Genomic DNA, 24400 nt, shown 5'->3' on the forward strand with positions numbered 1-24400 from the left:
CTTCACTTCATGGCTGGATAGAAAAAAAACTGTAAGGAGGCAGTCAAAGCAATGAGCACACAGGTAGTCCGGCTTCTCAGCACTTACTGTGCCCGCCCGCTCAAAGCACAAAACTGTCAGATAAGACGCTTTGCCTATGTGCAGGAACTAAGATCTGAACTCAGGTTTTGTGCCTTTGAAGCCAGAGGCCACATGTCCGCCTCCATTTGTTTGGTTACAGTGATTAACATCTTAGAATTCATTTATATTAGTAGCATAACACAGGTGCTCGAGGGGACGCATTGAAACCTTGAATCAATATTAAAATTGCACACAGTAAATTCCTCGAATACGGGATGTTTACTGTCACCCTCTATCTATCTACCTATCTATCGCCCTCACTCTATCTATTGCACCACCACAGCATCACTCAGGGGCACCACAACATCACTGCGCTACCACAGCATCACTGAACGCTACAGCATCACTCAGCGCCACCACAGCATCAATCTGTGCAACCATTCAACAACAACTGGTTCAAATATGTTCTCTCAATGTTTCAAGCTTTATTACAAATGTCGCAAAAAGATGTTAATATTTCACTTCTGCTCTTGGATTTTCGGCACAATAAAATACACTGAACATAATCTTTACAAAAGTTATTTACAAAAGTTTAAGCTATTGCCATTATAAATTGCAATAACTTTTAAGTATTAATTATTTAAAAAAATTAAAAGCCATTGTTTTTGTGTCATAATTTTTTATTGGAGTTCAAAGATAGGCAATTTCATAGATCTGAAAGAAACACGTTAGTGTTATAGGTTACAAAACAATATAATAAATATAAATCAGTATGTTAAAAGCCATTGTTATTTGTAATATCAATACATCTAAGTCACGTAAATACAACACATATAGCATTACAAATGCTACAGGTGTCACATTTGCAAAAGTTAAAACTATTGGCATTGTAAATGACAAAGCTATTAATTTCGCTATTTTCAAAACCAACACATAAATAAAAAATGTGTAATTTACAATACAAATAGCTCAAACTTTCCTAATGCGAGACCTATTGCATTGCAGATGCTTGTTCTATTAATATTGTATGCAATGGTTAAAGCAAAATGTAGGCGAACTTTTTAGGTTACATATCCTTGCAAGCAAGATTAAGGATTTGAACTTCACAGTACCTTGCTAATGCCATACCTATTGTTATTTTTTTTTAAATAAACTAACATTTTTACTGTATTTGTGGTTTGTTTTGATGTTGGAGGTGTAAACTTAGGTACCATAGACTTAAATGTCAGTTTGATCTTGCTGATATAAGAAGTGGCTACTGTATTACGAGTTGCAGTTAGAGAATATATTTGTGCTCAAGGTCCGATTGTTACAGATGGTCATGTGTTTACTTTTTCTTTTAAATTAAGACATTGTGTTTGTTTCTTGAAATTACCTGGATGCGCTGTGTATTGTTTAGTAGACTGTTTTTTCGTCTTGTTAATGTTTTTCCTGACATGCTATTGCTCATTATATTTTAATCATTACAGCTTCATTTAAGAATGTAAATTGGGTAAACTGCTTAACAAACCTTAACAGATTATGGTGATGAAATTGCTATCGAGTTAAGGAGTAGTGTTGGTGCACCTGTGGAGGTTACTCACAATTTTCAAGTTGATTTTGTTTGGAAGTCTACTTCATTTGACAGGTATGTTGATCTTCAAAAAAATTATGCATCTGTGAAATGATTCTTAAAATAACCTTTTGTTGAGCTAAAGGATAGCTACAAGCATTTAGGATTAAACATGTTGAATGATTAAATCCTGCTTCGATGTTGGAACACTTAAGCTAAATACCACATAAACATCCCTGGATATCCATTTTCAAGCTTTTAAGTACATGCTCTCTGTTTCACAACTTAGATGTGCGCTCTTCAGTCAAAATCTGTTTCAGACATTTCTGCGATCTTATTTGGCACTACTCTTTGAAATTTGTTAAGACACATTTTATTGCATACCAGTAGCGGTAAATTAACAGGCATCTCTCCGGTCTGACTTAACATAATTTCAGACCACTGTGTACTGGATATTGTGTATTTTCGCCGGTCAAGGGTTGAAATCAAGACCACCTTCCCAGCCTCCAAAGAAAGGGGGTCTTCTTCATCTAGAGACATTACAAAAAGAACTCCTGAAGTAGCCCCTCAAAAACTGTTCTCATAAAATGTATCTAAGGACAAGGCTTCACAGTGGTGACACTACTCAGTATACTTAAACCAGTAAATGCAGGAGATTTCATGGTGTTCAAGCCTGAGCTCAGGCGTACTTCTTCATACCAATTCATGAATGTCCTCAGGTGTGTTTTAAGGTCTGTGGTCAACGTTCAGGATTTTCAGTTCAAGACCTTACCTTTTTGTCTTTAAATCTACCCAGAGTCTATACAAAATGCCTGGCGCCAGTGGTGGCTTGTCAGTGTAGACATGGGGTAAGGAGTTTTACTTAACCTAGACCAATGGCTTCTAATGGAACCAGTAGGAAGTGAATAGTGTAACTGAAAGAACTTCCAATCTTTTGCATCAATTTGGGTCATCACTAAATGTCAGAAATCCAAATCTGTCTCCTGCCAAGACTAATATTCCTTGGTGCACATATGTTCTCAAACTCTGAAGGTGTTTACTTCAAAAGAGTACATCAAAATAATAACTATGACCTGAGACACTTGTTCAAGAAAACAAATCGTAGCTTATTAATACAAACTGTTGGCGGGCATGATGCTGTACATTCCCCTGGTGCCATTTGCGCATCTACAGAAATCATTAGACCTTCAATGGCAATACATAAACTATCATTGTGATAAGCCTGTAATAACTCCACTCGTAAAGAATTTACTCTAGTGATTGATGTTAAGACTAGATCGTGCAAGTCAAGCTCTGCACATTCAACACACATGTTCATTTAATAACTAGTTCCTCCCTGAAAGACTGGAGCTTTGTCTTCAGACGCGGTATACTTGTGCTTCTGGAACCACATAGCAAAACCTCCAAATAAATGAATTGTGACTGGCTTTAAGAGCGGTCCGACATCATAAGAATCAAGTAGTATTAATAAAGACAGATAGTATGACAAATTTCAATTACATATTTATGCAAGGATCAATGAAAATAATTCTGTTGCAAGAAGCGCAATGCATATGGTTTGTGTATTGCGCAGTAGACCTATGTTAACCGTGGAGCCTCTACAAATACTACAGACTTAAGGGTGTTGTAGTGTGTAAAAAAACTGGGAAATGGCACTCCACAAACAGTCTGGGGTTATGTCATTGTCTGTGGACTGAAAATCTTTATCCTTAATGATGGAACGTTTCTCACAAAAAAAGTATTGTTTACTGCATGAACTGGCTTTTGAGCCATGGACATTTCAGTGAGACAACCTATTTACATTTGCTGAACCCCTGTATTGGAAAGCAACATTCACTGGTTCATCTAGGTCTTCCTTTTTAGACGATTGAACTACAGGACCAGCACAGTTTTTGTTTGTGGCAGATTTGGTTTTCAATCCGGGTTCCAACAAATTTATTGATTTTGAAAGTTTTATATAGCGCGAACAAGATCTTTGCAGATATCAGAGTGCTTTACAGGACACGGGGGTGATAGGGTAATACAATGTAATAGTTGAGGTAGTTAGGTACAAGGTGCGTAGATACATAGGTAGGTCAAAAACATGAGGTAGATCATAGGTGAGGTAGTGTTGATACAAGGTGCATATTCAAGCAGTTGCGCCGAAAATATACAGTGTGCAAAGTCAGAAAGGTGCGTCAACAATATAAAAATATACAAAGAGGGAGCGTATACAAACAATATACAACGAGGGAACGTATACAATCAAGTAAGACATAGACATAGACATATGCAAGCACTCCTTCCATCACCTTCTGTGTGCCTGTTGTCTCTCACAGGAATTATAGCATATCGCTATCAAAGGTACTATGATGGGGACTAGATTCAGACAAACAATCTGTCCACTGCTCAACTACCACCAGACAACCGTTTCAGTAAAGACATCTGATCAACTCACAGGTTTAAGTATAATGTAATGGCTGGATGCTCATATTAGGAAATATCAAGAGATATAGGCAGCACTTAAAGAAAGCCATAACCTCATGATCATAGCAACGTGAGAGAATATATAAAAAGGAAATATAAAAAATATCGAAAAGGAGATCCTGCAAATGCTTTGTATATTTTTTCTCCCCATCTAGTTTGAATCACGCTTTGACATGGAATGCCACATTTTTATTTATCATGCTTCACCTTTATGCGTAGCTCCCTCAGATAGTTCTCTTAATTCAACAACAGAGAGGGATTTGCCACACCTTCCTTCTATTACGAACAGTGTCTGGTTTATGATGAAGTAACATACAGATCTGTTAGAATTCAATTCAATTCAATTCAATGAATTTATATAGCGCGCTACATACCCAGAGGGTCTCAAGGCGCTTGAGGAAGGGTGGGGAATTACTTGTCGAATATCCAGGTTTTAAGTTGCTTTCTGAATGCTAGGTGGTTCTGAGTGAGGCGAAGGTGAATGGGAAGTGAGTTCCAGGTTTTAGCCGCCAGGTAGGAGAAGGATCTTCCTCCCATGGTGGTTTTGTTGATGCGAGGTACAGCAGCAAGGGCTTGATTGGAAGAGCGTAGCTGGCGGGGGGGGGGGGGGGGGGGGTGTAGAAGGAGAGTCGTGTGTTGAGGCATTCGGGTCCAAGTTCGTAAAGTGCTTTGTGTGCGTGGGTTAGGAGGCGGAATGTTATCCTCTTATTGACGGGGAGCCAGTGGAGGTCTTTCAGGTGACCAGAAATGTGGTCTTTACGCGGGATGTCTAGTATGAGTCTGGCTGATGCGTTCTGGATGCGTTGGAGTCTTTTCTGAATTTTTGCAGTGGTACCGGCGTATAGGGTGTTTCCGTAGTCCAGGCGGCTTGTAACCAGTGCATGGGTGACCGTTTTTCTAGTTTCGGTGGGGATCCAGCGAAATGTTTTTTTTGAGCATGCGGAGAATGTTGAAGCTAGACGATGAGACTGCGTTGCTTTTCCAAGGGCCTCAGGCCACCCAGAGTCGTCCCAGGCGGAAGGGGAGGTACCTAAGATAAGGACTTCTGTTTTGTCTGAATTCAGTTTCAGACGGCTGTGCTTCATCCACTCGGCTACTTCTTTCATTCCTTCATGTAGATTGGTTTTGGCGGTGTTAGGGTCTTTGGTGAGTGAGAGGATCAGTTGAGTGTCATCAGCATAGGAGATGATGTTGAGGTTGTGTTGGCGAGCGATGGCCGCAAGGGGGCTCATGTATACGTTGAAGAGGGTGGGGCTGAGTGAAGATCCTTGTGGCACACCACAAATGACTTCAGTGGCCTCTGACTTGAATGGTGGGAGGCGGACTCTCTGAGTTCTTCCGGCAAGGAACGAGGTGATCCATTCCAGTGCTTTTCCTTGGATTCCGATGTTTCTGAGGCGTTGAAACAGGGTGCTGTGACAGACTGTGTCGAAGGCTGCGGATAGGTCGAGGAGGATGAGGGCGACTGTGTCTCCATTGTCCAGTAGAGTTCGAATGTCGTCTGTTGCAGCGATGAGTGCGGTCTCAGTGCTGTGTTTGGCTCGGAAGCCGGACTGTGAGGAGTCGAGGGATTTGTTGGTTTCGAGGAAGGCGGCGAGCTGGTTGTTGACGGCTTTCTCGATGACTTTGGCTGGGAATGGAAGGAGCGAGATGGGGCGGTAGTTTTTGAGTTTGGTGGGGTCAGCTGTGGGTTTTTTCAGAAGGGCGCTGAGTTCGGCGTGTTTCCAGCTTTCCGGGAAGGTGGCGGAGTGGAGGGAGCAGTTGATGACGTCTCGGAGGTGTGGTGCTATGATGGAATCAGCTTTGTTGAAGATGTGGTGAGGGCATGGGTCTGTGGGGGATCCTGAGTGGATGGAGTTCATCAGGCGGATGGTGTCCTCAGTGGAGATTGGGTTCCAGTCCTTAAGGATGTTCAAGGGGGGTGAAGGTATAGCGGAAGGTTGTGTAGGTTGGTCTTCGGGTTGTTTGTCGAAGCTGTTGTGGATGTCTGCGATTTTGTCGTGGAAGAACAAAGCTAGGGAGTCGCAGAGCGTTTGAGAGGGAGTGATGTCGTTGGAGTTGGCAGTGGGGTTGGTAAACTCTTTGAGGATGTTGAATAATTCCTTGCTGTTGTGGGCGTTGTTGTCTAGTCGATCTTTGAATGCGGCTTTCTTTGCGGTCCGGATCAGTTGGTGGTGTATGCGGGTGGCGTTTTTGAAGGCGTCCCTGGTGCTGGTGTTTGGGTCTTTTTTCCAGGCCTTCTCAAGGGAGCGACAGAGTTTCTTAGATTTCTTACGATCATCGTTGAACCAGGAGGCGTTTTTGCTGCTAAGTTTGATGTGACGTTTTTTTAAAGGTGCTAGGATGTCGGCGCTGTTGGTTAGCCATTGAGTGAGGTTGATGGCTGCTTGGTTGGGGTTCGAAGAGTGGGCAGGGGGGTTTTGAAGAAGCGATGAGGAGATCTGGTCGAAGGTGATTTTGTTCCAGTTTCTTCTCAGAGTAGGTTGAGGATGGTTGTGGGTTGTGTTCTTTTTGTAGCTAAAGTGAACGCAGCTGTGGTCCGTCCAATGTAGAACTGTGGTGTGACTGAAGGAGATATGTTTACTAGAGGTGAAGATAGGGTCGAGTGTGTGACCTGCGTAGTGAGTGGGGGTATTAACAAGTTGTTTGAGTCCGAGGTTGGCGAGATTGTCCAGAAGGGTGGAGGCGTTGTAGTCGTTGCTCTTTTCCAGGTGAAAATTGAGGTCTCCCAGTAGAATGTAGTCCTCAGAGGAGAGGGCGTGTGGAGTGATAAAGTCAGTGATGTCTTCAATGAATTGTGCCCGGAGTCCAGGTGGCCTGTAGAGGAGGGTGCCCCTGAGTGTGGTCTTGGGGTCGGTGTGGATCTGGAAGTGAAGGTGCTCGGCGCTAGCGAGGTTGACGTCTGAGCTGGTTGATATGCGGATGGAATTCTTATGGACGATGGCGATGTCTCCTCCTGTTCGCTTGGTGCGGTCCTTACGGATGATCTTGTAGCCTTCCGGGATGGCAATGGTGATGTCTGGGGCTGAGGAGGCGTTCATCCATGTTTCTGTTAGGAAGGCGACGTCCGTAGAGATGGTGTCTAGTAGATTCCATAGGTTGATGGCGTGTCTGTGGACCGAGCGGGTGTTGAGCAAGATGCATTTTAGGTGGTTGGTGTCAGATCTCTGTTTGGTGTTAGTGGATGAGGAGTTGGTCTTGGTGCCGTCATACTTGCAGAAGTTGCATGTGAAGGGTCCATGGGTGTGTCCAGGAGAGGCTTGGGCGCAGTTGGGTAGTCGGCCGGGGTTTAGGGCTATGAGGGTGGAGGGGTCGTATGTAATGCGGGTGGGGTGGATGGTACGAGGGGCAGGGGGTCTGGCGCTGGGCACGGGCTTGGCGCGGACGGGCGTAGACGGGCTTACCTTCGGCGCGGCCGCAGTGCATGGACGCTGCGCGTTGGGACATCTGACTTAAAAGGGTAGTGTAGGGGGCGGAGCATGGGAGGGTCAGGTGGGAGGCGGTCGCGGGGAGGCGGGCCAGGGGAAAGCACAACAACAAAATGGTGGGAGGGATTCAAAACGAAACTTAGCACAAAGCCCAAAATGAATAAATGCACCAAACAGTGAGAGCGCTATTCAGTCAACACTGCTGCAATTCCACAGTATAATTCCCAATGCAATGCTATTTAATGAAAGCGCCACCCAATCTCAATGCTGCACAAAGCGCTATGAATTTTACAGCAATAACACGCACGAGTTTTAGCAGCAGCAGAGCTACGATACCAATCACGAGTGCTCCAATGAAGTTAATTCAGCTGTGAGCGCTGTAGCAGTGATAGCGAGCTGGAGCCAGGGAGCGTGGGGGAGCGACAGTTCGGGACGAGGTCCAGGCGGTCACAGATTAGCCAGGGAGGTGTAGAGCCCTGTGCCTGTGTTCGTGGGTGGTGGGAGGGTCAGGTGGGAGGCGGTCGCGGGGAGGCGGGCCAGGGGAAAGCACATATATGGCAGATAGTGACGTGACTAGGACACCAAAGCCTGCTTCCCTCTCTGTTCTGTTGGACAAAGAGTTTCTACTTGCGAGAACCTTGAGCTGTATAACATCCTAGGTTGTGATAATGGGGGCAAGAGGAGTGCAAATACTGTTTTGCTAAATAGTAATTCACAATTTTGGACAAGAACAAACAAAACAATTGTAAACTAAATAAGTTGTGTATGGCCTTTGCTGGTCCTAAAGTCTGAAGATACCCTTGGTTTGCCTTGAATAACACTGTTGTGTCTTAGAAACCTAAAGTAAAGCCATCTCTCCTTTGTATGCTGTTATAACTTATTTTACATATATAAATGAAACCAAGCTCCCACCTATACAGGATGTTTAGTACTATTTTGATGTCATTATTAGGTATTGTGATCGTAAATCCCTAATATTGTTTCTACTGACTTAACAAAAATCTTCATTAAGAAAGCCCAAACCATACCATTAGCAGTCTAACTCAAGAAAAAACACTTTAATTATCTTTCTAACATTATATACGTGATTCCATGTATTTAGGAAAGCAAGGATATCCCACCTTCTCTAACATTCAGCTCCACAAACCTATCATTCACCACACTCTGTTATTGAGATGGTGGCCAGTGGTGGGCATCAGCATTAGTAAGAGTAAATGTACTTGCTCCTGACTAGCATCAGTTGTCCGGTATGCACTCTTGTGCCCTGTAGCCGTCGCATCATTGAGCTGTTTTCTCTAATGCTAATCTTAATATGTTCCTCCTTATTTAATTGTTTTTAGAATGCAAAGTGCTTTGAAAACATTTGCCGTGGATGAAACATCTGTGTCTGGTTACATTTACCACAAATTGTTGGGGCATGAGGTGGAGGATGTAATTATTAAATGCCAGTTGCCAAAACGCTTCACTGCACAGGGTCTCCCTGACCTCAACCATTCTCAGGTAATCTCTTTAGTATGAACTAAGCATAGTGTGCTCTTAGATTTCATAATTTTACATTTGACTTGATCACTTTCGATTTCATTCTGAATATTGCACTCATTTTTCATTCATGTTTTTTTATGTTGTACTTCTTCCAACTGGTACTGAATTGTCTGAACTGAAAAGGCATTTCTTAACCCCTTCGCTGCTCATGACGAGCTCAGCTCATCATGCAGCACACTGGTCGTGTGCTCATGACGAGCTGAGGTCATCATGAACAATGGGATTCTGCATTCTTCAGCACACAGCGGGAGAATGCACCGCACGCATGTGGTTAATAAACCCATGGAACACTGCTAATGAAATATTTATAAATTGTCATTGTTATGCCATCACCAACTATGTACACTGTACCAGGTGCACCATAATCTGAGTTGGAGAAGTGTAGCATCCTCTTCAGAAAAACCTGATGACAGTGTCTCCCCACTTTCTTCATTGATGTGGATGCTTCGATAGATGGGAATGTACCATTTCAGATAAACTGTAAAGCCAGTAATCTCTGTTTGAAAGACTATTCTCAGTGCAGAGAAAGACATGCCCAACATTTTTTTGCCCACGTTTTAGCTACAGATGCTGATTTTTGACACCGATGGTGAACTGAGGCCTGCTAACCAGACCTTAGCACCAGTTCTCCTTACCTAAAGCAAGGTAAAGTCTAATTATGTTGCAATTGGCTAAGGACCTTTGCATCCCTGTAAGTCCCTAATAGAGACCCGCATACAAATTTCACTCAGACTGAAAACATGACATGACACACTCCTGTGTGTCATGCCAATGTCACTGACTCTAATTCATGTAAGCTACTCCTACAGCAGGCCTTTGAGCCCTAAGGGACAGTGCATTATATTTAAATGAGAACATATCTGCATGAGCAGATATGCCCCTGTGATGTCTAGTTTTCTTTCTGGTTATTACAAGCAGGGAAGCCATCTTTAGGTATGTACTGGGCACTAGTCAAAGTTCCCCAGCAACATCATGGCTTCACTGAAACATATGATGTTTGGTATCAAACACCTCGTATTAATAAACCCACACTGATTCCAGTGTCTGATTTCTTAATACATGCACTCAGAGGGCACCTTCGAGGGCCCCCTTGAAAACCTACCAGCCTCCGGTGTGTTGGCTGGCTAGTTTCTGCCAGTCTCCCACCAGAGGCTAGGGTGAGAGCCTTTTGCACTCAGGAGGTCGGGAACAAAGCCTGTCCTGGAAAAAGGTGTCACACCCCCTCCCACAGGATGACCTGCTGATTAGCCTTCCTAGGCCGGCAAGCTTCAAAGAAGTTGCTGCTTTTGAAATGCAAATCTGGCTCCTTTCACAGGAGAGGAATTCGCCCCCTTTGCCCAGAGCCCTTTGGCACCTGGACAAGCTGGAAAATCTATTCCGGCAGGCATGCCTACCCCAGGCTAGTACCACCCCTAAGATGGCCTAACCTGATGTCGGTACGACCTAAAAGATTCTGCCATCTTTGTGGTGGCACACTTAGGAACTTTGAAATAGGGTTATGCCCACTTCCCACAGAAAGTGGTCACATAGGGGGCGTAGTGACCACAAGGGTAAGTAAGTAGCCCATTGGCTGCTACCCCTCATGCCCCTTAATGCTCCTAAATTGAGTATTTAGGGGATCCCTCTGATGATAGATCTTCAAATTTTCGTTGGACGCAAAGGAAGGAGTGGAAGAAGACTGCTGACCTGCGATCCGAGGAGTATGACTGACTTGGTGCCAACCCTACCGGCCTGTCTGCTGCACCCGACCCTTGTGGAGCAACTGATTCGCCCTGCCGCTGTTCAGACCTCAAGAAACCCGGAGACCTGCCAGTGCTTTGTAAATTGCCAAAGAATCTCCCTTGGAGTAGAGGAGATACTTCCCTGCAGCCACCAAAAAGCAAGACCCGGTACACCTATATGTTGTCTACAGAGCCTTCCGACGCAGCAGCTGCCCAGGAAGAGGTAGCAGTGCTCCCACAGGTCAGATCCGTCCTCCCTCAGTGTGGGGAGGCCAGGAACGACCGGAGCAGCCCGGTGCCAATCCCTAGGGAACTGGATCCCTTTCAGCAGCCAAAGCTTGTTGAGCACCTATGCCCCAGAACCTGAGTCCAAGGGAGGAGACCATGCTAACAGGGTCCCAAGACCCACAAGAGGTAAGCCCATGCTTGAGTTTGCCCAGACTGGACTTCCACTCGCCACCTCCAGCCTCTTTCTGCAGGCTCCCTCCAACTGCGAGAGACTCCTGCACTGGAATCTGACCCCAAAAGACAATACTGTACCTAAGCCCCACAGCCCAAGAAGTAGATCAAAGGTGTCCCTTCGTGTCCGAGAATCTCGAGGTTCGTGCTCCCCTGTGAGTTCCCCCGAAATGCAATACCGTTTTTTTCTTCCATAGGATAATATTGCCGGTTCAGGAAATCTACTAATTGTCCATTTCTTTCTGAGAACTGTAAAAATTAGTAACTCAAAAAGCACTTGCCCGATTCTGATGATCTTGGTATCTAAATATATTAAGTGTTATTTTTATAAATGTGTGTCCGATTTCTTGGATTATATGTCTCATTTACTGCCTTTGTATGTAATAAATGCCTAGCACTACTCTCTGATAAGCCTAACTGTTCGCACACACTACCACAAAAGAAAGCATTTGGGTTGTAATTTGTGCGTCTGTAATTTCTTTGAGGTAGCTTGGACTCTTTACACAGTGTACCTCTTTTTGGTCCATTGTATAAAGAGCCAGCTTCCTACAGTCTCACATAACAGAAAATCTGCCTTCACACCAGTATGTAGTCTTCAGTTGGGGGAGCTGTAAGATGCAGTGCACAGGAATATCTGTCCATTTCAATAAGTACCTTCTCTCTCAATATGTAAATATTCTTTAATCCAACAAAGGAACTATCCTAATACCAAAGTCTTAGGTTTATGTGGTCATATGTTTCTGAGATAGTCACAGAAGTGCTAAAAAGAGTATTTTTCATCTCATCCAGGATTCAAAGCTTTATGCCCGTGTACCTTCAGTCCTGTGTTGGGCGATAGATTTACAGAAGTTGAATTACTGACTTATTATAGTAACCAGTTGTTAAAATTGCTCATGCATAGGCATTCTAAACCCTGGCTTTGGTAAACATCCCTTTGGTATCATTCCATCCTTAATGAACATTAAAATTGATGCCAGTAGACCACATGAAATGCCATGACTGAAAGCCACTACGGGAAAACTGAGCCATTTGGTTTTGCCTCTTTTCCACGTTGAATACTGCAACATGTCTTCTGGTGTCAAAGTACACACATGCTCAAGACAGATCATTTACAGTAAGTCAAAGCTAGAATGGTAACAAAGTCCTTTCTCTGCTCAGATGTGCAATATTCTAAATGCACTTATGGAAAACATGACCGGTAATTGGAAATTCTCTTCCAGGGGATCCTCATCAATAGTCATAAGCATTAGAAAATTCCCGCCCATGTGCGGGACCCCGGAAACCCTATATTATATGTGCCCCACATATATATATATATATATATATATATATATATATATATATATATATATATATATATATATATATATATATATATATATATATATATATATATATATATATATATATATATATATATATATCATGCAATAGCAGCCAAATAACATCAGAGCTGAAATATGCTGTGAAGAATTTCCACCATACATGTAATAATAAGCATTAGAAACAACACCAAATATTGTTTAGAAACTGTTTTAATGCTTAGAAAGCAGTAGAAATTCTCATAACTCACTGGAAGCATAGGAAGCTCCGAGGCTGCATTGCAAACACAGTCTAAAAAGACTGAAAAGCTAACCTGTAGCTGAATAGCAATAAAACTGACACCGTGCCTTTAAGGCAATCATGACCCCCTGTATCCCATCATGCCCCAGGGGTGACAGTTAGGTCAGTTGTTCTTTCCGGCTCCTTCAGAGAAGGACCCTGGTTACACAGCTCCACTATTTTTCTGGTTTTTGACAGAAAAATACTTCACTTTTAACAACTTTTGCTCTTACTTTGACAGCTAACATCTAGTCAAGTAAGCTACTGTTTTTTTTCCCAGTCAGTTAGTGAACATTTTCTTCTGAGAATGCCTTCACTCTTTGACAAATGTCCTTCTTGTGGCAACAAGAAGGCAAAATCAGACAACCACGACGTCTGTATCCTGTGTCTGCCTGAAGATCATGATCCAGGCACCTGTCCTCATTGTGAGCACCTGTCAGGAAGAACTCTCAAGGACAGGGAGAGGATTCGTATTTATGGCCTGGCTCACAGGGCTTCAAGAGGAAGATCACCGGTGAAGAAAGGCTCCAAGAAGGTTCACACGTCTTCAAAAAGGAAGTCTTCACACCCTTCAACTTCAGCGTCGGGCTCGGCGCTGAGAAAAGAACCACCGGTGGGTTTTTTCTCTTCTAAACTACCGTCGACGGCGGGCTCGCCGTCGAAGAGAAGACCAGGTACGTCGACGACGTCGAAGGATCCAGCTCCGTCGTCCAAATCCCTTCCGCCGGCGTCAACCGGGCGACGATCGGCGTCGAGGAAGACCACTCCGCCGCCGTCAACCGGGCGACGGTCGGCGTCGAGATCCATAACCCCTCCGCCGTCGTCAACCAGAAGACGACCGGCGTTGAGGGAGGTTACTCCTCCGCCGTCGTCATCCAGGCGACGACCGGCGTCGAAGTGTGACCCCTCCGCCATCGTCCAAGAAGCGGCGTTCGGCGTCGAGGACCAAGACCCCTCCGCCGTCGACAGTAGCTCGTCGATCGGCGTCGAGGACGCAGTCTCCGTCAGTGCCTCGTCGGCGCTCGGCGTCGAGGGTGCCCAATACCCCTCCGCCGTCGTCTCACAGGCACTCGACGTTGAGACAGAGAACTCCGTCGACGGCCGGTCATCGCCGTTCGACGTCGAGACAGAGAGCTGCGTCGACGACAGGACATCGTCTTTCGAAGTCGAGAGAGAAGCCTCCGTCGGGGACTGGACATCGTCGTTCGACGTCGAGAGAGTGAGCTCCGTCGACGGCCGGTCATCACCGTTCGGCGTCGCGACAGAGGACTCCGTCGAGAGACCACAGATCCTCTCAGGGACAGTCGAGGTCGAGATTGTTTGACCCGCCGACTCCTCGAAGGCGTTCGGCGAGGGAAGAATGCTCGACGTCGAGGCATTCAGATGCGATCATGGTGACGGAGTCTGCTTCCTGTCACTCATCTTCACGGTCCTCTGGCTCCTCAACTGAACATTCAAGGTCCAGAAGTCCTGTGCACAGAAAGCGTCGGCCAGATCCTTCGGCCGAGCAAGTCAGACGGTCACCTAGATGGTACAAGTCTTTGGACCATTGGCGAAATTCTGGGGCTACCAAACGTATGCAAGAATATGCCAACCCACAACACAGGTCCCCTCTTCAGAATCTGTAAGAAGAAATGGACAAGCGTAGTCCTCCCAGGCGCAAATCACCTGTGAGACCACCAGCCAGATCTCCCAGAAGATCCCGATCTCCCAGAAAGGGACCTCGGTCAGAAGATTGGATCAGGTCGCGCTCTCCTAGACGGGAGGAGCGTTCAAAAAGATCGAGGGAGCGGAGATACAGTGCTCACCGTAGACGTCGACGTACCCCGTCTACTTCATCTACCTCCTCAACCAGATCATCCAAGAGGGACTACTCCCCTACGTTGACGGACAGTCCAACGTCCAGGTCTTCCCCAGTGGATGTCATTGGCACGTATCTGGATGTACTGCAAAGAGGAGCACTGAAACTGAACATTGAAATGTCTGTCCCTCAAGTAACAACGACAGTCATTTTTGAGACTTTACACAAGAAAGCCATCTCCCGTCCTCTACTGCCTTTAGTCCCGGGGATTATGGACCCTGTAAAAGAGGTTTTCCTAACTCCAGCGGCTATCAGAGCGGTACCAGCCCGCATTCAGAAGAAGTACAAACCGGCATCTTCTGACCCGGTGTTTGTAAAATCGGACCCTCCAGCGGACTCTGTAATTGTGGCAGCGGCAAGGAAGACGCACGCTGTCGCTGGTTCCTCTTCAGTCCCACCAGACAAGGACAGCAAAACGCAAGACTCCTGGGGTCGAAAGGTTTGCAACTCAGCTGCTTCCACTCTTAAGGTGTCTAGTGCGGCTGCGCTTCTGGGTCGATACGACAGACCCTTATGGGACTCTAAGGAAAGATTCAAAGCCAAACTACCAAAAGAAGCCCAGCAGGACTTTGAAGAGACTGTTACAGAGGGGTGTCTGGTGGCGAATCAGATGATAAGCACGGCTGCGGATGGTGCAGTGCTTTCGGCTCATTCCTATTCTCATGGGGTTTGTGCCAGAAGATCAGCCTGGTTGCGCCTTACAGGTCTGAAGCCGGATGCTCAGCATCGCATCCTTAATCTCCCTTTTTCGGGTTCCGCTCTCTTCGGGGAGCATGCGGACGAAGAGATGACCCAAATGAAAACGGAACTGGATATGGTGAAGGCGGTGGGCTTGGAGAAGAAGAAAGAATTCAAGCGCCGCTTCAAGACCAACAGGGAGAAAGGGGCTCAACAGACGGTTCAAACCCCTCAGTGGTCCCTAAATAAAAACCAAGGGAAACCCCAGTTTCGAGGCAAGCCCAGCAGAGGTAGAGGAGGTCACCAGCAATCCTCCAACACCACAAGAGGAGGAAAGGCCTGAACAGTGGCTTCCTCTGGCGCCGTTACCCACTCCAGTGGGAGGAAGTGCTTCACAACACCTGGCAGAGTGGATCAGCATCACAAAAGATCAGTGGGTGCTGAATATACTGCGCAATGGATACAAGATACGTTTCCGTGCTCCTCCAAAGAGCATCCCTCCAAAGAGCTCTTGCCCTCACCAGCTAAGCTTGCTCCGAAGAGAGGTGAAAGTCCTACTGCAAAAAAGAGCGATAGAGGAGGTTCCTCTCGCTCTAAGAGGAAAGGGAGTTTACTCCAGATACTTCCTTGTCCCCAAAAATGATCAGGAGGACAAGTTCAGACCAATACTCGACCTACGACTATTAAAGTCATCGTCAAAGAAAAGTTCCACATGTTAGCGCTTCACCAAATATGTCCACATCTTCAAGCCGGAGATTGGATGTGTTCGGTGGATCTACAAGATGCGTACTTTCACATCCCAATTGCTCAACAACATCGCAAGTACTTGAGGTTTGTCGTAGGGAACAAGCACTACCAGTACAAGGTGTTACCCTTCGGTCTCAAGTCCGCACCACGAGTCTTCACCAAATGCATGGCAGTGGTGGCGGCTTTTCTTCACAAGAGGGGACTCTTCATCTACCCATACCTGGACGACTGGCTCCTAAAAGGCCCATCCCCGGTACAGGTAGCGCACGATCTGTGCCTGCACCAGCTACGCAGGCTCGGCCTCCATGTGAACCTGGAGAAGTCAGTCCAGCGGCCTACACAGTCCATCGACTACCTAGGCTCCGTTCTGGACACAAGCTTGGGAAAAGCGTTTCCTTCGGAGGAGAGACTTTTTTCCATGAGTCGGAAATGTGGGATTCTGCTAGAGTCTCGGCTTCCAACAGCCCGACAAGTAGCATCCCTGCTGGGTTCCATGGCGTCCTGCATTTTTCTCATCCCAAACGCCAGGCTGAGGATGCGTCCTTTACAGCAGGCTCTGGAGGATCAGTGGGACCAAGCGACAGGACGCTGGGAAGATCGTATCACTCTTTCCCAGGCAACGAAAGATGCCATCAAATGGTGGACTCTGAGAAAGAATGTGCTGGTGGGGGTACCGTTTCACCAACCTGTTCCTTCCCAGTCTATAGTGACGGATGCCTCCCTGCAAGGCTGGGGAGCACACATGGGTCCGCTTCAAATTCAAGGACAGTGGTCTGCGCAGGAGCAGACATACCACATCAACATGCTGGAACTCAGAGCGGTATTCCTGGCTCTCAAAGCTTTCTTACCAGCGATCGAATCCAACTCAGTCCTAGTTCAGACGGACAATACTACCACCATGTTCTATCTGAACAAACAAGGAGGCACAAGATCTCGCCCACTCTCGAGAGAGGCTCAGACAATCTGGCATTGGCTTCTCTCTCGAGGACTCACAGTAGTGGCAGTGCAACTTCCGGGCGAGTTGAACTTAAAAGCAGACGCACTCAGCAGGCACTTCGAAGATCAGCCAGACTGGGTGCTAAACGACGAAGTAGTAGAAGAGCTTTTTCGTTGCTGGGGTCGACCATCCATAGACTTGTTTGCAGACGACGAAAACGCCAAATGCCACGCCTTCGCGTCCAGGTTCCACCGGCCAGAAACGCAGGGGAATGCTCTTCTGATGGATTGGTCAGGGACGTTCGCATACGCATTTCCTCCCCTGGCTCTGATTCCGAGAGTAGTTTCCAAGCTCCTCAGGTCGGACATGGAAATGATCCTGATTGCTCCGGATTGGCCGCGGCAGTGGTGGTACCCGGACCTTCTACATCTGTCTGTGTGTCCACACAAACGACTCCCTTGCAGGCCGGACCTGTTGAGCAAGATGAACGGGAGGATAATGCATCCCAACCTCCCATCATTGAACCTCACAGCATGGCTCCTGAGGTCCTGCCATATGGACATTTGAACTTGCCTCCCGAATGCATGAACATTTTAAAGGAGGCTAAGAGACCTTCCACGAGAGCGTCCTATGCGTTCAAGTGGAAAAGGTTTTACTTGTGGTGTAGGGATCATCACTTAGATCCGACTAAAGGGCAGGAGGACGTCCTCTTACCATACCTCCTTTCCCTGACAACTGCTGGTTTAAAGTACACTTCTATTAGAGTGCATTTGTCAGCCATTGTAGCATACAGAAAATCACCTGATCAGATGTCTTTCTTTCAGGTTCCAGTGGTTAAGGACTTCCTCCAGGGGTTGAAGAAAGTGTATCCCCCTGTGCGAAATCCTTCTCCTCCTTGGGAATTAAACCTAGTTCTATCCAGGTTAATGTCACCTCCTTTCGAGCCCATCCACAAGGCCTCCTTGCACCATCTCTCTTGGAAGGCAGCCTTTTTGGTGGCGATTACCTCTGCGCGCAGAGTAAGTGAGATACAAGCGCTCTGTGCGAAGGAACCATATACTGTTTTCCACCACAACAGAGTAGTCCTAAGGGCTCGTCCATCTTTCTTGCCTAAGGTCGTCTCTGATTTTCATATCAATCAGTCTATTTCCCTCCCTTCCTTTTTTCCAAATCCTACGACCCCAGCCGAGCGGTCGCTTCACTTCTTAGATCTTAAGAGAGTGCTAAAGTTTTATGTGGAAAAGACTAAAGGGATTAGGAAAACGGACCAACTGTTTGTGAACTATGGTTCAATGAGAACAGGTTTTCCAGCGGCCAAGAGGTCCATCTCCAGATGGATTGTCTCTTGCATTAAATTGGCCCATCAGCTTGCAGGCAAGCCTTTGTTGATGTCACCAAAAGCGCATTCCACTAGAGGGAAAGCCGCTACAGTAGCTTTCTTGCATGACATTCCAATGTCAGAAATATGCAAGGCTGCAACCTGGAAATCGGTTCATACCTTTACGAGGCATTACTGCCTCGAATCTGATTCCAGGGCCGATACTCAAGTAGGGCAAGCCTCCTTGAGGAATCTGTTTGGGTAGTCTATAGTCTACTCAGACTTGATGAGATTACTGTCTTATCATTCCTTTGCCCGCAGGGAAGAGGAGAGGCTCGCTATTCTATTCTAATGCTTATGACTATTGATGAGGATCCCCTGGAAGAGAAGGATTCGTTACTTACCTGTAATCCTAGTTCTCTTCCAGGGGTATCCTCATCAAAGTCATAAGCAACCCTCCCGCCTCCCCGGGCAAAGGATAATCTTTAATAAGGAGATATTGTTAACCTATTTGTTAGTGGGTTTGTTTTTCAGTCTCCGAAAAGAACAACTGACCTAACTGTCACCTCTGGGGCATGATGGGATACAGGGGGTCATGAGTGCCTTAAAGGCACGGTGTCAGTTTTATTGCTATTCAGCTACAGGTTAGCTTTTCAGTTTTTTTTAGACTGTGTGTTTGCAATGCAGCCTGGGAGCTTCCTATGCGTCCAGTGAGTTATGAGAATTTCTACTGCCTTCTAAGCATTAAAACAGTTTCTAAACAATATTTAGTGTTGTTTCTAATGCTTATTATTACATGTATGGTGGAAATTCTTCACAGCATATTTCAGCTCTGATGTTATTTGGCTGCTATTGCATGTTTTTTTATATATATATATATATATATATATATATCCAACACACACAGGAAACCCTTTGGAGAGACGCCACACGGAGGTAAGTTTTGACTTGCTTTATTGAAAGGACAGCCTGCCAGCAGGAAGCATCAAGGAACAGCAGTCTTCACTAAACGCCAGACGCGTTTCAGGATTAACCTTTCTTCAGTGGCGTTGGGGCAAAGTGACCAGGAGCGCTGCATAACGTGCACGATTCAAATTTCACCACCTGACCCCAGTGGGCGTGGCCATCTCATAGCCTTCTGGGTGATGTAGTGCAATGTAGTGAATACCAAGTGGGTGCCTCGCTCTCAGTCTTTGATGGCCCGTTAATAAGTTGCAAAAAAGTCCTGGACGGGTCCTGCCCTGCTTTGCGGCCGCCTCTCTGAGCCTTCGAACCGGTCTCCCCCCTGCAAGGGCACCAGTCAGCCTCCGTTCGTAGATCCTGCAGCAACACGCTGTGATGCTGCCGTCGACCCGCAACAGCAGTGGGCTTCTCTCCGCGACCGGGACAGCCGCCAATTATATCCAACACACACAGGAAACCCTTTGGAGAGACGCCACACGGAGGTAAGTTTTGACTTGCTTTATTGAAAGGACAGCCTGCCAGCAGGAAGCATCAAGGAACAGCAGTCTTCACTAAACGCCAGACGCGTTTCAGGATTAACCTTTCTTCAGTGGCGTTGGGGCAAAGTGACCAGGAGCGCTGCATAACGTGCACGATTCAAATTTCACCACCTGACCCCAGTGGGCGTGGCCATCTCATAGCCTTCTGGGTGATGTAGTGCAATGTAATGAATACCAAGTGGGTGCCTCGCTCTCAGTCTTTGATGGCCCGTTAATAAGTTGCTAAAAAGTCCTGGACGGGTCCTGCCCTGCTTTGCGGCCGCCTCTCTGAACCTTCGAACCGGTCTCCCCCCTGCAAGGGCACCAGTCAGCCTCCGTTCGTAGATCCTGCAGCAACACGCTGTGATGCTGCCGTCGACCCGCAACAGCAGTGGGCTTCTCTCCGCGACCGGTACAGCCGCCAATTATATCCAACACACACAGGAAACCCTTTGGAGAGACGCCACACGGAGGTAAGTTTTGACTTGCTTTATTGAAAGGACAGCCTGCCAGCAGGAAGCATCAAGGAACAGCAGTCTTCACTAAACGCCAGACGCGTTTCAGGATTAACCTTTCTTCAGTGGCGTTGGGGCAAAGTGACCAGGAGCGCTGCATAACGTGCACGATTCAAATTTCACCACCTGACCCCAGTGGGCGTGGCCATCTCATAGCCTTCTGGGTGATGTAGTGCAATGTAATGAATACCAAGTGGGTGCCTCGCTCTCAGTCTTTGATGGCCCGTTAATAAGTTGCTAAAAAGTCCTGGACGGGTCCTGCCCTGCTTTGCGGCCGCCTCTCTGAGCCTTCGAACCGGTCTCCCCCCTGCAAGGGCACCAGTCAGCCTCCGTTCGTAGATCCTGCAGCAACACGCTGTGATGCTGCCGTCGACCCGCAACAGCAGTGGGCTTCTCTCCGCGACCGGGACAGCCGCCAATTATATCCAACACACACAGGAAACCCTTTGGAGAGACGCCACACGGAGGTAAGTTTTGACTTGCTTTATTGAAAGGACAGCCTGCCAGCAGGAAGCATCAAGGAACAGCAGTCTTCACTAAACGCCAGACGCGTTTCAGGATTAACCTTTCTTCAGTGGCGTTGGGGCAAAGTGACCAGGAGCGCTGCATAACGTGCACGATTCAAATTTCACCACCTGACCCCAGTGGGCGTGGCCATCTCATAGCCTTCTGGGTGATGTAGTGCAATGTAATGAATACCAAGTGGGTGCCTCGCTCTCAGTCTTTGATGGCCCGTTAATAAGAACCCACTTGGGGAATACTTGAACTTTGCATGAATATTGTAGCAGCACCAACAATGGTTTTTGTACGGACTACCACACCCAGCAAGCATTGAGGCAAGAAACCCACTTGGGCGGGGTGTAATGGTATTCAAAGTCCACACAGCTGCCGATAATTTTGTGAACGCCAGTGAACAAGGGCAGGAGCCCGAAATGCATTTGGCAAACCTTTGTGAGTGAGAGACCTTACGCTGTACCTGCTGCCTGAAATAAAACTTGGAGGTACTTACCAAACTGTGTTGGCGTTTCCTAAAGGGTAACCTTTTCGTGTGTGGATATAAAAGCGGCGCGCCTCGTCGCGGAAACGCCCTGCTGCCTGAAAAGCGGACCTGCAGCACTTGAATAGTCGGGTGCTATGAGGAGTTGGTAATTCCAGTATTTTGGGGCATGGTGACTGGCAGGCACGGCGGTGCGTCTCCCCCACAGAACCCACTTGGGGAATACTTGAACTTTGCATGAATATTGTAGCAGCACCAACAATGGTTTTTGTACGGACTACCACACCCAGCAAGCATTGAGACAAGAAACCCACTTGGGCGGGGTGTAATGGTATTCAAAGTCCACACAGCTGCCGATAATTTTGTGAACGCCAGTGAACAAGGGCAGGAGCCCGAAATGCATTTGGCAAACCTTTGTGAGTGAGAGACCTTACGCTGTACCTGCTGCCTGAAATAAAACTTGGAGGTACTTACCAAACTGTGTTGGCGTTTCCTAAAGGGTAACCTTTTCGTGTGTGGATATAAAAGCGGCGCGCCTCGTCGCGGAAACGCCCTGCTGCCTGAAAAGCGGACCTGCAGCACTTGAATAGTCGGGTGCTATGAGGAGTTGGTAATTCCAGTATTTTGGGGCATGGTGACTGGCAGGCACGGCGGTGCGTCTCCCCCACAGAACCCACTTGGGGAATACTTGAACTTTGCATGAATATTGTAGCAGCACCAACAATGGTTTTTGTACGGACTACCACACCCAGCAAGCATTGAGGCAAGAAACCCACTTGGGCGGGGTGTAATGGTATTCAAAGTCCACACAGCTGCCGATAATTTTGTGAACGCCAGTGAACAAGGGCAGGAGCCCGAAATGCATTTGGCAAACCTTTGTGAGTGAGAGACCTTACGCTGTACCTGCTGCCTGAAATAAAACTTGGAGGTACTTACCAAACTGTGTTGGCGTTTCCTAAAGGGTAACCTTTTCGTGTGTGGATATAAAAGCGGCGCGCCTCGTCGCGGAAACGCCCTGCTGCCTGAAAAGCGGACCTGCAGCACTTGAATAGTCGGGTGCTATGAGGAGTTGGTAATTCCAGTATTTTGGGGCATGGTGACTGGCAGGCACGGCGGTGCGTCTCCCCCACAGAACCCACTTGGGGAATACTTGAACTTTGCATGAATATTGTAGCAGCACCAACAATGGTTTTTGTACGGACTACCACACCCAGCAAGCATTGAGGCAAGAAACCCACTTGGGCGGGGTGTAATGGTATTCAAAGTCCACACAGCTGCCGATAATTTTGTGAACGCCAGTGAACAAGGGCAGGAGCCCGAAATGCATTTGGCAAACCTTTGTGAGTGAGAGACCTTACGCTGTACCTGCTGCCTGAAATAAAACTTGGAGGTACTTACCAAACTGTGTTGGCGTTTCCTAAAGGGTAACCTTTTCGTGTGTGGATATATATATATATATATATATATATATATATATATATATATATATATATATATATATATATATATATATATATATATATATATATATATATATATATATATATATATATATATATATATATATATATATATATATATATATATATATATATATATATATATATATATATATATATATATATATATATATATATATATATATATATATATATATATATATATATATATATATATATGTGGCTCATATAATATAGTGTTTCCGAGGTCCCGCACATGGGCGGGAATATTCTAATGCTTATGACTTTGATGAGGATACCCCTGGAAGAGAACTAGGATTACAGGTAAGTAACTAATCCATCTTTGCATTATTTCTTTTTGTTTGTTGTCAAGATCTTGAACCAAGGCAACTGTTACAAAACAAAAATAGTTCTTCCTCTGTGTTGTTCTCAGAAGTAGATCTTATAGAGTGTCACAGATGGATGCAGTACTGTCTAGTTCTATAATCCGGTTAACAGGTATGGATTGATACCATGTAATTCCACCTAACTAGCTTGCACGTCAGACTACCAGACTACTCTTATGTAATGCTGTCCTTCTGTATTGAGGAGCTGTAAATCTATTGCAGTTTTGTTGACCCTTGGTCCAGGAGGGCTAACCACTGTCATGTGTTAGTTTATGTGCAATTCCAATTTACATTTTTATATGCATGTTTATTTAATGAACATCCTGGCTAGTTTCAAGTTTCTAAAATCTAGCATTCATGGTTCTGGACCCTGTGGGCCAACCTTTGACAACCATGGCCTTAGTTCATTTTATATCGTTAACATGTCAAAGCCTCTGATGTTTGAGAGGTCTGTCCAACCATATTGGTGACATAGCAAAGGCACATTCCCTCGCTCGCTAATTATAACTTAGGTTTTACTTCCAGGGTAGTTGCAGAGTTAATGGTGACCTGATTTTGAAAAGCAGAAACGTGGACAGGCCAAACATAGAAGTAGGACTCAGTGTATGTTTATATACTTATGTGAATACAATTTTTGTCTACTTTTAATTCTTGTAAAAAGATCAAAATAAAAAAGGGACCTATAATTAAAATAGTTAAGAGGTCTGTCCCAGTTGACAATGAGACAGACATCTCAAAACCAGGACAGATTTCTCAAAACTGGGCCTGTCCAGGGAAATCTGGGGCGATTTGTCAACCTACTGAGTTGGATCAAACCCCTCTCTGTAATATTCTAGATAATTTTGCTGTTCATCTTTCTGCTTCCTTCGGTCATTATCGTATTTTTGACATTCTATGTCAGAGGTTATGCCTCTTATTCTGTTCAGTGTTTTTGTATATCGACGAATCCTCAATGACATGAAAGGAAAATGTACTGTTTGCTGCTTGTTAATGGGTATTTTCCTTGAATTCAAAAACCACTTGCCCACATCAGCAATAATTCCAGAATATTAGCATTTGATTAGAGATAGACATCCCCTCTATAAAACTGAGCTGTCAAAAGTCTTAGTCACATCTGTCTCTGTATTTCATTCTGTGGCAGTGGAGCTCAGTGTCTGTCTAAAATTTCCATTCTAAATAGGGTATGATGC

At 45.9% G+C, this 24400-nt stretch overlaps 1 protein-coding gene across 3 annotated transcripts in view; it reads left to right on the forward strand.

Moving 5' to 3' along the window:
- Positions 1-24400, forward strand: part of UPF1 (UPF1 RNA helicase and ATPase) — a 382560-nt gene that overhangs the window by 125828 nt on the left and 232332 nt on the right. For 2 of the 3 annotated variants that reach the window (XM_086947036.1, XM_086947037.1), the window contains exons 9-10: positions 1579-1687; positions 8847-9006. In XM_086947036.1, the coding sequence (XP_086803162.1) occupies positions 1579-1687; positions 8847-9006 (269 nt within the window). The remainder of the gene's footprint in view (positions 1-1578; positions 1688-8846; positions 9007-24400) is intronic. The other variant, XM_086947035.1, reaches the window with a different exon arrangement.

Source organism: Lissotriton vulgaris, chromosome 12 (genome assembly GCF_964263255.1).
Source record: "Lissotriton vulgaris chromosome 12, aLisVul1.2, whole genome shotgun sequence".
In the NCBI taxonomy this organism is placed as follows: Eukaryota; Metazoa; Chordata; class Amphibia; order Caudata; family Salamandridae; genus Lissotriton; species Lissotriton vulgaris.